General features: G+C 33.7%; 1 protein-coding gene across 3 annotated transcripts; it reads left to right on the forward strand.

Annotated features, from left to right (window-relative positions):
- Positions 1 to 4,008: 4,008 nt before the first annotated feature.
- On the forward strand, positions 4,009 to 12,686 carry LOC115955047 (uncharacterized GPI-anchored protein At1g61900-like). 3 transcript variants are annotated; one of them, XM_031073085.1, is made up of 8 exons: positions 4,009 to 4,347; positions 6,105 to 6,284; positions 9,017 to 9,616; positions 9,787 to 10,032; positions 10,170 to 10,181; positions 10,823 to 10,966; positions 11,138 to 11,182; positions 12,026 to 12,224. In XM_031073085.1, the coding sequence occupies exons 1-8, from the start codon at positions 4,290 to 4,292 to the stop codon at positions 12,031 to 12,033; spliced, it is 1,293 nt and encodes a 430-aa protein (XP_030928945.1). In that variant the 5' UTR covers positions 4,009 to 4,289; the 3' UTR covers positions 12,034 to 12,224. The 3 variants fall into 3 exon arrangements, with proteins under 3 accessions (XP_030928945.1, XP_030928944.1, XP_030928943.1); XM_031073084.1 differs by lacking the exon at positions 12,026 to 12,224 and adding an exon at positions 12,240 to 12,686 and having other exon boundaries at positions 4,012 to 4,347; positions 9,817 to 10,032; XM_031073083.1 differs by lacking the exon at positions 12,026 to 12,224 and adding an exon at positions 12,240 to 12,686 and having other exon boundaries at positions 4,013 to 4,347.
- Positions 12,687 to 13,777: the final 1,091 nt, after the last annotated feature.

Genomic DNA, 13,777 nt, shown 5'->3' on the forward strand with positions numbered 1-13,777 from the left:
TATATGGGCTCTGTAAACAAATACCAAGTACCTTCATCTCGAAGCAAGTTTAGTCTAATGGTCACCCCAAAAATGACGGTGACTGACCGTGTTTCTTTGCCAACCAATTTGCAACGCATACATGATAAATACTTTTTTTCACTGATTAAAAAACTATCATTGATTTTACGAAAAACAAAAGCAGGTCAAAGCAAATATACAAATAACATGGGGAAGCCAACACATAAAGATAAACATAATGGCAAAAAAAAAGCTGGTGGTGGTGGGTTCAGTGCATGTGACATGTCCTTCAAATTTAGGGAAGCTGCTTTGAAGTTATTTGCGTAGGGTTCCACGATATCAGGGGTCGTTGAATCTATTGAAGAAGGTGCTTGCTTACGTGTGTGAACACGGTTTGTTGTTGGGGCATCTTTCTTTCACATGGGGTTTGATTTTTTTTTTTTTTTTTTTTTCATTTTATTTTTTAAGGATGGAGAATTTTTTTTTTCATGGTTTCGTAAGGGAGCAGTATTGGAGCCTAATTGCATGTGGACTAGGAGCGACCCCATGTGACCATTCCTTACTTCTTTCTTTTAGCACTTAATATCAATGGGAGACAACTACCAAATATCCCAACTAAAAATTTGCTTTTCATGTTTGACTATGTGACACCAGTGCAATGGATGTGTTTACATTATAGAGACACCTTCACACCATAAATATGGAGAGAGAGAGAGAGGTCCATCGGAGGATTATTGAAGTGGTTTTTCCAACTAATAAAACATTATCATTAATGCAAATGTGACATCACCTGATGATTTTTTATTTTTTATTTTTTATTTCTTGTACTGATTAGCAAGTTAACTCATACATTTGCATAAGTGATATCTTTTTTTGATTGGGAGAACTACCTCAGCACTCTTTCTAGTGGATTTAATAATTTCTCTAGAGAGAAAAAAATAAAAGAGTTACAATATATCAGAACCACGTCAGTATCTGAAGCGGTGGAGTTATAAGCCATTATCTGAAGCGGTGGAGTTATAAGCCGCAAAGTGCAATGATTATTTCTTTGATTTTTCCCTACCAAGTCAATAACTAGTGAGTAGTAAACCGTTTTGCTACTGAAAGGGATCTTTCAATTGAAGAATCCTACTAATTTCACCATCCACTCTTGTAGAAAACCCCAATTATGTAGACCATCTATATATTTTGAACTGTTACATTTTTATTTATTTATTTATAATAATTTCCTAATAAAGGAGCGTAAATTATTTTAATGAATTATTATAAACTTTCGACTGGATTATCACATTTTATAAACTTATTTATGTGAGGTGGACTCCTAGAGATATTTTTCATTTATTTATTTAAATAATGACTCACTGAGTCACCATAACAATAATTTTTAGGAGCATATACCTATGGATGATATATTGATACAGTAAAAAGGCTCCGGCTATAAAATGTGAAATATTTGATTGTAATTGTATTCTCACTACAATAATTGTAAAGGCAACAAAAAAAAGTTTCAAGTTGCCCACCAACAAAAGTAACGAATAGTTATTTGACGCCTATATCCTAAAATTAATCATATATAGGCTGTCAATCAAGTACAGCAAACAAACGTAAAGTGCCCAAGGAGGGGACCTATATATAATGGACAATCGGATATGGGTCCCAACATGTTAATAAGGCTCTTAAAACACAATCTCAACCATATCAAATCAATCTCAACGAAGAAATTTGTAGATTAGTGGATAATCTCTACTCTCTTTAACAGAGAGAGAGAGAGAGAGAGAGACTTTGAATTAAAAGAAGAATCTAGGTGAAAATGGGACACCCTTTAATCTGAACACGCACCACACGTCTAATCTTGAGCTGGGTATGTGTCAGCTTTTCATAATCACCGCCTTCATTTTAACATCATATATTATTATTATTATTCCTCGTATTCTCAAGGCTTTGGCCTTATCTCTCTCGCTTCCTGACCCTTTTAAGCTACCTTAATTAAGATGGATTTAATTGCATGCAATTAACACTTTATGCAGGCTCCTAACAAAAACAATTTTGTGCAGACAGTACTCTAGCCAAACCTCAATGAACCACTTTGCAACAATTAGTTGACCTTCTATAACAAAAATTTCTAATAAGTTCAAGTTAACAGCTTATAAGTTCTTCCTGTGCTCTCAGCATAAAAGCTAGCTGCTCCACTTTATTATTTGTACACCCACTCCAGTTGTCAGTCTCTCAAGTTATAATTAGCTAACCCGTTTGATTGTCGCAAATATATATGAAACGGTCCCATTTAAGTCAGGCTCATAACTCTTGGATAAGGATTGGAATGGATTGAACAAAATTTATTTCATTGTAGAACCTGATGAGGTTCTAATTAAAAGAAGACACCTGGATAATTGGTGTGAGTTTTCTTCTTTTACTGTATTTTTGTAGTGTTCGTTAAATTTTGGATTTTTAAAATTTTTTTTTTTTTTTAAGGAAAGACTTGTAGTTAATTTTCTTCTTTCTACCAGTATTTTTGGAGTGTTTGTTAAAGTTTTTGGATAAAATAATAATAATAAAAGAATGATAGAGAAGCTGAAGCTAAAGCTTGTTTTGATTGTTTATCCTTGGAGGACACCATTCCTGATTGGTCGATCTACGCTTATATCAGAAACATCCGTTGTCTTTCTCTTAGTTTTAGTTCTGCTAAGTTTAGTTGGGTTCGAAGATTGGGCAATGCAGCAGCGCATGAAACCACCAAATTTGCTCGAATCTCGTTTCAGTCTTTTTATATTTTGGACAAGACTTAGTATAGTACTTAGGTTCTCTTCTTAAGATTTTACCATGTGAATTTTTCCTTATGTGATAGAAATGTATTTTTTAGTTTAGTAGTCACATGACTCAATTTTAAATGGGAAACCTAAAGAACAATACCTAAGATATTGTGCCTAAATTTTACCATTTTATTTTAATAATGGTAACCTACCTCCTGTTATCGATATCGAATATGTTTGTAAGGTAGATTACCTTTTTTGTTCTCCTTGTTTGGTTTAATGTTATTGTAGATTATCAAAAAAAAAAAAAAAAAAAGTTATACATTATGTAAATTTTTTTAATTTTTTATAATGTTACATCATTCAATTGCGTTATGTTGTTGGATTAATACAAGGGATAGAGCCACACTAGGGCCCAAGGGTGCCACAGGCTCTCTAAGTTGTAAATTTTATTGATAAATATATTAAGAATAATTTGAACGAGTCCAAAAAAAATAAAACTTAGCCCCATTCCTTCAAAATCTTGGCCCCCTTTTACAGAATAATTTTACAGATTAGTCCACAAATCATTGGCCCCAAACTCGAAATCTTCACTCCATCTTTGATTAATAGTTAATACATATTAAATTTCGTATTAAATTAAATGTTATTTCATATTTGATCTATAAACTCAACTTTTAGGTAAAGTTTTAGAATATAAAAAACATGAAATTTGATCATTTTTATATCATTTTGAAATTTTGTAAGTAAAAAGAGTTAAAAAAAAAAAAATGTAATCTATACTATTTGTCAAAATACACTTGTAATATTATAAAACTGGTTAATGTATCTATAAAAAATTATATCAAATATAATTTCAAAAAGGGGCCCAATAAACTTCGAAAAGAAGTTAAGTAGAACACTAAAACCTCAGAAGAAGAAGAAGAAAAATTGAATTGAAGTTTTGAATCGTAGTTTGTCATTGACAGGCCTTGTGGGCCACAAATCTTGTGCTCTTGGTCCAAGATGCCCAATAGTTTCTTGGTCCAAGATGCCCAATAGTTTAAATTAATGTCTTAATTGTCTTCCTCAAAAAGAGATCTAGAGAAGAAAAAAAAGGCAACCTCTGACTACTATTTCCTCTCATCCAACGGCTCTCCTCTCCTTTCCTGGCATCGTACGGATCCAAAAGCAACCAATGCTGCCGCACTAGGAGGTAACACAAACTCAACAACCCAAGCAAAGCAAAGCAAAGCAACTCACTCACGTCACGTGCCTCCTCTCAAACTCAAATCTCAAGTCTTATCCATCACGTGCTTTACACGTGAACCTCACGTGTTTTGCTTCCTCCACACGTGCGAACCGTGAAGTTGTTTGTAGCAACTAGCCAAGTTTAAGTTTTTGGTTTCACATTACATTCCACGCAAAAACAGAGACACACACACACAACTCTCTGACTTTCTACTATTTGTTTTCAAATTTAGTTGTTTTGGCTCTCAATGTGTTTCTCTTCTCACATAGTTTTGTTGATCGCATTCTCTTTGAAAGTCAGTAAATTATATGGGACAAAGGGTCTCTTTCACTCCCACTATTCAACTTGCTCTATTTCTTCTTCTCTGTAAGTTGTCTCATTGCTTATTTCCATGTTTCTTTACTGTTTTACACTTTTACTACTACTGCAGTTTGATTTCTGTCAAATTCTTTGTTGGTTCTTTATGGAAAAATTTGCTATCCTTTGAGGTGAACTAGTTGGTGCTGTTGGGTTATTTGCTGCATTGTGAATTTTGATGTTGTTACTTCTTTTTGGTCATTGCTTCTCAGTTTATTTTAATAATTTATTTCTTTTTGCCCTTATAGCTACTAATGTTTAATTTATATTTTTCTTGTGATTTCTGTCAAAGTCTCATTTTGGTCATCTTGACACTGTTATGTCTAGGATGGGAAATACTGGGTTTTCTGGTACATACATTGTGTATTAGCACATTGGACTGTGTGTGTCTCTTGTTTAAGTCAGAGTTGGTTTGGCTTTTCAATTTTAAGGAGAACCAAAGTGATATACTCCTATTTTGGTCAATTTGGAAAAAGGCCTGGTTTGCAACTTCATTAAAGTTCAAAAAATGGAGAAAATATTGTTAGGGTAAGTTCCACTTTTTTGAACAAAAGAAAGCTTTTACAGGACAGAAACTTGTTAGTTTTCTTTCCAGCACTCTTGGCAAAAAGAAACACAGCCTTAAAGCTTCATTTTTTTGGAATCATAGAAAATATTTAAGTATATGCACATTGCGCAAATCTGGCTAATGAAGTATTCTTAATGTTAGTTGAGTTATTGGAACTACCCATCTGAATGTTGTGACAAAATTCATAGCCCCTAGCTTGGTTGTGTTGACTTGAATCTTGTGTCTAAAAGCATATTATCGATGTAGAGAAAAGTGTGAATTCCAGTTAACTTAAACGGTAAAGTCTTTTGTCCTTAAATAAGGAATCTAGGTTCAAATCCTTCCTACACCAAAAAGAAACCTATTAATATCTTGGCTTGATTGTACAAAACAATTATTATGGAATAGATGCTATAGGTTTCAAATTGTGTCATATCTATATAATGAAAAATGTAGAGAAGAAGATTTAGTGGTTCTGAAGCAAAAAACCTTTTCCAAATAGTGCAGCACCAATGAGCTGTCTACCATTATAGTCTGACAGCAAAGACTTTTTATTTTGAACAAGTTGTTGGCATTCATGAATAAGATTTAAGCTGCTAAAGTTGGCAGCGGCGTTTATTCTTCAGAGTTCAGAGCTCTTGTTGTTGTACTACTAAGTGGCCTGAAAGAAAAGATTTGTAGGTTTCTACTGTTTGGGTCCCTAAGCAGAAATAGAGGAAATCAAGAAAGAGAAGATGACTTAACATATTGATATGTATAGATTCTTTCCTGCTCCTATTGTCAAAGGCCTATATACTACCAGAAGGCTGAACCACATAACAGTTTGTGCAAATGGATCATGAGAATCTTTGAGATTTCATGCTCCATTTCGAAATTGGGCTCATTACGATGGCTTTAATATCTTGACCCAAAGATCAGATATTTTTTTGTGTGATAAACAAAACAAGAGAGTTCATGGTAAACTATTATATGTTTAAAATATACTATTTGAGAAATATGTCAAATCATGTGAATAATTGAAATTTAATTATGCATTCTCCTCTTCCATATCAATACATTAAATGTCTTCTCACAGATGCACACATAGATATGGAGTTTGAAGCATATGTGTAGAAATTATAATCTCTGTACTTTATGCCACCATGCTCTATTCTCTCTATGCCTTTCCCTCTCTGTGTATGTGAGTCACTTGCTGAGTAGTACATATACCTCTATGCAGGCCTGTGTGAGTCCTATTGTGCCCCCCTTACTAGCACAAAAGATTCTGTTCTTATGGAAATAAAGTCCACTGCATTGGCTCCGGATATCTCTCCAAGTGGGGACGCTCAACCCTTTATTCCTCTTTTAGCTCCATCACCGTTGACACCATTCACAAATAACACTGTGCCGATATTATCAGGTTTGCCTTACCTTCCCTTTATGGCAACTGCAAAGCCTTATAATTTAATTGGAAGCTTTATTCTCTGTGATTTCATCTTTAAAGGCTATTGCCACAAACTATTGTGTCATATGAAGTAGTTCTGTCCTCCACGTGTGTTTAAACTAGAACCGTAATTAATAGTTGTTTGTCATAATTAAGTAGCAAGTTTTATGCAGCAAAACACTAGTGTAAGTATGGACGTGTGGTTTGTGGACCGAGAGTATAGGGCGATTCTAGAGCTATTATAAGAGAATGGATGTTGGAGATTACATGGTGGTGTAGTCTTCATCATTGGCAAGATCAACCACTAAATCAAGTTAACCTCTACAATGACAATGTGTGAGAAGGTCAAATGAGATAAATTTTGGAATATAGATTCAAGGATATATTACAGTGTTTTAACCAAATAAATGATTAGGAATAGTTATTCTATTCAAGTTTCTTATTTGCTTGGCAAAAATATTGACTCATCTTTCCTGCATAATCACCATTATACTGTAGCAAACACATCACACCCCAAATCCATATAATACAAGTTTAAGTACATGATTAACTCATGGGTTCCACAGTTTTGGGTTCCAAGAGTGCAGAATGGGAGTGACCAACAGGCAGAGAGACACTGGGGGTGTGCGTGAGGGTACTGAGTAGGAGCAGGAAGCCTAGGAGGCAGCAACACCCTCATGCCCACAAATTGCTTTGAAAGCAATTGGCGGAACACAATGACGGGTCAACATGGTATTCAACAGCAGAGACATTTTCTCCTTGTTGTCTCTATGGGTGGGAAGGGACTAGAGTAGGGATGGTTTTGCCTTTTGGTTTGATACGCAAAACCCTTTATTTATAGTTTCTAGTTTTCTTAGCCTCCAAGGCACATACATGTGTAGTGCAGATGTAGAGTATCATTTGCTGCTCAGAGCACTATAAATGATGCCTATCAATTTGATTAAAGGACTATAGACACTTTGGCATGCTGTGTGTGTGTTTGCATGTGTGTGAGTAATTGGATGGTACTTTTGAGGAATCAGGTGATCATAAACTAATGCTTCTATAGCATGCCTGATTTCTGGTGGATCAATCAATCAAGAAATCTTATAGAGGACCTAAGTGTAAATTGATCAACTCATTAATGTAACAACACCTTATTCCCCATTAAAATTGAGCATCTTGAGCTCTAATCAAATTAGGAATAAAGTCTGTAAGTTTCCAAAAATCGTGCAAAAATATCAATAATATTGATTCAATACAAAGCGGCACCTAATCAAATCCTATTATGAATAATGATTCTAATCCTTCTTGGTTTTCTTGAAACTCTTATGCACAATTTTTGCAGCCTCCTGTTCCTATTTTTTTTTTTTTTGAAAAAAATTTAGTAGTGATTATATTTGTACCTCTTGAATAGAAATGAAATCCTAGTGAAAATCTCAAAACCTTAGATTTTAAGGCTTAGCTTCACAATTTTGGATTAGGTTTTCTTCTTCGCTAAGTTTCTCAACTTCTAAAACTCTAAGTCCCTTCTTGGCAGCCTTCAACAGCCCTCTTTATGCTTAAGAGAGACTAAGGTTTCTTCTTTGTATCAATCCCAAAACCCTAGCTAAACTAGGAATTAATTCTCTCTTTGTCTCTCTCTCTCTCTCTCTCTCAATGAGAAATGCTAGAGGTCCACCAATATTTTTAGAACTGCTCAGTGACCCTAATTTAAGCTTTATTCAACTATTGATGCTATTTATTAAAACAAAACAAGTACCCCAAAGTTTGTTTTAATAACTCCAAGGCTCTTGCCAAATTAAATTTCATTCAACTATATTCTTTTCCTAAGTGTTTCATAAATGGTAGGAAAAATAACAATTTAACCCAAATCCAATACCTAAGTTGTTTAGAAAGGTTTCTCGAAAAAAAAAAAAAAAGTTGTTTAGAAAGGATTTTTTTTTAAAGAAAAAATGTTTAGAAAGAAAAATACTAAATAAGTAAGAAAATGAGGGGGTTTCAAAATGTTCCCTAAATATTAATTTGAAACAATGAGTGGATGATGGATCTTTGAATATGAACCATAGCCTTCAGTAATGATGATGTTTTGTTATAGTTCTTTTGACCAAATAGTAAAAAGGGTAAATTTTAACTATGGTCACTGAAATTTTTGGTAAGTTTCATTTTGGTCCTCTAAATTTAGAAGGTACGGATTTTTCCTCAAAATTTGAGGTCAGTTCGATATTGTTCCATTAAATATGGTGTTAATTTGATTTTGGTCCCTTAAATTTGGGATCAGTTCGATTTTGGTCCCTTTAATGATAAATCTGTAGTTTGATCAATTTGGTTCGAAAAATATTGGGTGTTTCAACATCCATTTAGTCAAATAAACAGAAAAATAGATGGAGGGACTAAATTATTTCCTTTTTGAAATTTTAGGGACCAATCCAAACATTTAAGATTTGATAGACCAAAATTGAAATTACACCAAATTTCAGGAATAAAAAGCATATTACCCTAGTAAAAATATAAATGGTAATACTCAACTAGGAAAGGTGGAAGCTACAAATGGACTAAAAAATTCATGGGCACATTTTTGATAACTAGGTGGTACTTCTTATTCTATGTAAAAGTTGAATCAGTTCATTTTTTTTCATTGGATACTTTTGGAGTGAAGATCATAATGAAAATCCTTTCAGATCTCTTCCATCCAAATGTTTAACTGGTTTCTACTGGTTATCTTTCAGGACTCTGTACATTAAATTTTTCAGCTGCTGAAAGTGTGATAAGCATAACAGCAACCGACTGCTGGGCTTCTTTTGCACCATATTTGGCTAATGTAGTATGTTGTCCTCAATTTGATGCCACACTAGTGATTATTATAGGACAGTCCAGTAAATACTCTGGGATCCTTGCTTTGAACAGGACTCATTCTAAGCATTGCCTCTCAGACGTTGAGAAGATCCTCGTGAGTCAAGGAGCAAATGATAATCTCCAAAATATATGTTCGTTTCACCCAGAGAACCTCACAGAAGCCTCTTGCCCCGTCACTGATGTTGATGAATTTGAGAGGATTGTGGACTCTTCTGGACTTTTGGCCGCTTGTGGAAGGATTGATCCTGTCAATGAGTGTTGTACCCAAGTTTGCCAAATTGCTATACTAGATGCTGCTAGAAAAATTGCGTTAAATGGTATGTCAAATACGGATGGGGCCTCTATCTCACCTGATCTCTCAAGAAGGATTGATGATTGCACAAATCTTGTCCTCCGATTTCTGGCCAGTAGACTTGATCCTTCTTCAGCAAATAGTGTTCTTAGAGGACTTTCAAATTGCAATGTAAATAAAGGTTAGCATGAAAACTAAAAATAATAAATAAAAAGAAAATAAAGAACTCGTACATCTTGGAAATTTAGAATATGACAAAAACCATATGAGGTGCTTTTTCAATATGATTTGGACCAATCTGTTCTACGTATGACTTTCTGATCTTCAAGTTTGTTTTACTATCTGGTTCAGTCTGTCCACTGGTTTTTCCCAACATGACAGATGTTGTGAAAGAATGTGGAAGTGTTACAAGTAACCAGACTTCTTGCTGCAAATCCATGGAGAGTTATGTGTCCCAATTGCAACAGCAGAGTTTCCTCACCAACTTGCAAGCCTTGAAATGTGCTGCATCACTTGGCATGAGGTTACAGAAAAACAATATCTCCTACGATGTTTATAATCTTTGTCATATAAACCTCAAAGATTTCTCTCTTCAAGGTCAGTTTTATTATATGCCCCCCAAATGAGCGAATGCATTCCTATTTCAACCTTGTAGGAAGAAATGATATTGATATATGTTCTTCTTTGTGATTCATTTGTTCGTGATGGTGAAATTTACAAATGCAATACACCAGTTGGATCACAAGGTAATGCTTTTATTTTGAAAATACTGCTATGTAGCTTTTTAAACTTCGTAATCTTGGAGGTTTCAGTTTTGATGTTCCTTTTAGTTAACACTTGTGCACCTCTAGTCTTCTAATTGGTGATTTAATATATATATATATATATATATATAGGAGACGCTTTATTTAACTTGTTGGCTGTTCCCTTTGCTCCTTGTGCCTCCCGATCTTCTAGGATGCAAGTCTTTTAGTCAATTTCATCACCTTAGAAGATTGGTTTTGTAATAGTCTACATAAAAACTAGTGTCTTTGAGATCAGAGTTTGAAAAGTATCCCAGCCTTGCTACATTGAGCCTCTGCTCTTATTTGGTTAAGTTAATAAATATGACCATGAAAGTGCATGTCCTGCCTCTCTCTAGGGAGATGTGTTTAAATCATGATGAAACTTGAATGGAGTTAGATACTATGCAAGTTGTGGCGTACACTTGGTCCTTAAATTTATTTTATTAAAAAATAATACAGTTATGAATTATTATTAATAATTTTACATGCATTACACTGCAAAATGTAAATGTTAGTAATCTAAATCTTACATTTACACTTGGAAACTCCATTCTACAGTGAGACTTCAGAAAAGTAACTTGTTTCATCTGTCTTTTCTTTAGAGTCTGGCTGCCTTTTACCAAGCTCACCTTCAGATGCAACATATGATAAAACTTCGGGGATCAGCTTCATTTGTGATCTTAATGATAACATAGCTGCTCCTTGGCCCTCTAAATCTTACGCACCTGCTTCTTCCTGCAATAAAAGTAGGGCCAGAATTTTCACTTTTCTTTTGTCAATTGAATTTATTTTTTCTGTACAAAGTTCTGCTTCTTCCACTTTAAACCCCCACCCGCAAATCTGCTCTTTTTTTTTTTTTTTTTTTTTGTCTTTTCTCCCCTCTTATTGATTTTTTCCTTGGCTCAATGGAATTGCAGCAACCAAACTTCCAGCACTTCCCACAGCAACCTCTTCACAAAGTGGTAAGGGACTTAGAACTATGTTGCTGCACTAATACAATTCAGTTTTTAATTTGTGCAAAGAAGACACATCTTTTGTCCCCTTTTTCTTTTAGAGTTCTTCTGTTGGTTACATGATATGATACTTGATTCAACTCAACTAACCCGAAATCCACACTAAATTGGGATTGTCTCTGTGGAAGTTACTATACTGGTAAAACAAAATGTAATATCTCAGGCTCGTAACTCCTGGCTGAACTCTTATCAGTTTAGCATATCAACTGGTATCACATGCATTATAAATATTATCTGCTAGATAGTTTGTTCTGAAGTAAACTCATGCTAATAATTTCATCTGGTACAATACTAAAGAAATTCGTAGAGGAACTAGTTGGAATTCACAATATTCTTTAGAAGCTTATTCAACTCTAACAACACTTCTGTTTAGACTCACTTCCCCTAGATGTTCATGACAAATGCCATTACAAATGTAATTAGGGTCTGTTTGGATACCGCTTATTTTGCTGAAAACTGAAAACTGAAAACTTATTGCTGAAAGGACTGTAGCAAAATAATTTATAAGCTAGCTGATTTTTTGGGCTGAAAGTACTGTAACTTCAGCTGAATATTAACATGAATAGTACAAAATAATTCATCTGTGTTTTTCATCTTTTTGTGAAGTTCGTGAACAGAAACGTGGGACCCAGGTAGTTTTCAGCCAAAAACGTGGACGCAAAATGCTATCCAAACACTCACTTAGTATTTTTGTTATTAAAACCAAAATTTGGCTGGTATTTATTTGTGATTCATTTTTGCTTCCCTTGTTGGTAACTTGGGTGTTTACTTCCCCTTGAATGATCATTTCAGATGCATGATGCATGTAGTAGAAGATCTCTTGAGTTGGTTAGCCGGGTGTGTTCCATGCAAGCATGAAGCAATTTTCTTACATGGTTTAGTTGCAAGATTTTCTATTTTAGTAGCTCTAGAATACAGCTGAACTTAGTTTTATAATGCTGACTTTGGCAATTATTTGTCTCTTTAAGTAAATTCCTTTCTGAAATCTTCCATTCATACATTGCAGGTCATTGCACAGAAGACTTGATGTTTACTCTACTCGTGATCTTCTCACTAGTTATCACGATGCTTCTTTGATTTTAGTTTCCACCGCTCTTTAGTCCTTTTTGGCCACAACAGAAGCTCCTATTTGTGCTGGATAGCCTGGTCTAAATCTGGAGAGGAGAAAAAGAAAGAGGAGTGGGCCTCTATAGAGAATTCCTGATTTGGATGTTAAGTGTATGCTAATTGCAATCACATGTAATTATTTTTTTTGTAAAATCAATTAAAATGAAGAAGGTAAAGTTATATGCCTGCTTATAAAGTGTGTAAATTAAAAGAGTGCACTGTGTACATAATCTGTTTCGTTCTTCTTTTTATTTTTTTGATATAAAGAAGCAAATTCTGTAACTTTTTAGAAGAGCTCAGTTGAGTTGTAAAATATGAAATATTTGGGTTAAGAGAGAAATGGAAGTGTTAGCGTATCATGATTTTACATTTAGCACATGTTGATATCCTTGATTGACTAAAATTAAGGAACAATAATTGTCCTTGATTTTAATCTAATCAAGGGATTCTCCTAAGTCAATCTTAGTTCCTAATTTGGTTGTCAAATTTGTTACAATTTACAAAACATCAATACTCCTATTCTTTTTCCCTCATCTTGGATTAAAAACTCAATTACAAGAAACTGCATTAATATAAATATATATATATATATATATTTTTTTTTTTTCACTTTCAACAATTGGGAGGAAGGAGATTTAAACCCAAGTTCTCCTCCTTGTGAAAATGTCAACAAATTTGGGCTTAATATATTTTTAATTACAGTAAAATATATTGTATTGGTGAGATTGTATGTGTAAGTCAATAACTTTTTTTGGAGAGAGTTTCAACTTATGATGTTCGCTTTTGATGATAGTTTTTTATCATCAGATCAAGACACCAATTAGTTTTTGGTATAGGCGGGGATTGAACTCCAGATCTCTTATACAACTATCAGAGATTTTTTTACCGATTAAGTTAACTAGAACCCACAAGTCTATAACTTAATTACTAACAAAACAAAAATGTTAGTTACAAATAGGGATGGCAAGGCATGGTAGAGTTGGATTATAGGTGTCCCATCTAATGGTGTAGCCAAGATTTTTACTTGGGGGCGAATAATGCACATATGTTAGTCATAATTTATAAATATATTGTATAGAAAATGATCAAATTTAACATATTATAATCTTTCTAAACTCAAATGTATTACGCAAACTATTTAATTTGCTATAAAGATGTACAAAATATATTAAAAGAAGAATTTAACATCTCTTATCACCTCTTTTTTTTTTTTTTTTTTTTTTTTTTTTTTTGTGATGAATTTAACATCTCTTATCACAGTTATGCTTTATAGCAATCTTTTATTGAATTGAATTCGTCTATTAGCATCTCCTTATCTTTTAGAACATGAATAAATAATTAAGAGTAATGCTAGAGATACAAAAAATTTTTACAAATTTTTTTACAAACTGCTGATGTGGTGAGTAGTTATTGATAAATGAAAAAGTGATGTTAATA

This window comes from Quercus lobata, chromosome 8, assembly GCF_001633185.2.
Source record: "Quercus lobata isolate SW786 chromosome 8, ValleyOak3.0 Primary Assembly, whole genome shotgun sequence".
In the NCBI taxonomy this organism is placed as follows: Eukaryota; Viridiplantae; Streptophyta; class Magnoliopsida; order Fagales; family Fagaceae; genus Quercus; species Quercus lobata.

Excerpts from the sequence above, each read along its gene's own strand:
- LOC115955047 (XM_031073083.1), top strand. The coding sequence starts at position 4,290 with ATGGGACAAAGGGTCTCTTTCACTCCCACTATTCAACTTGCTCTATTT. Across the intron at positions 6,285-9,016 it reads CACTGTGCCGATATTATCAG|GACTCTGTACATTAAATTTT; the intron begins GTTTGCCTTACC and ends GTTATCTTTCAG. Across the intron at positions 11,183-12,239 it reads AGCAACCTCTTCACAAAGTG|GTCATTGCACAGAAGACTTG; the intron begins GTAAGGGACTTA and ends CATACATTGCAG.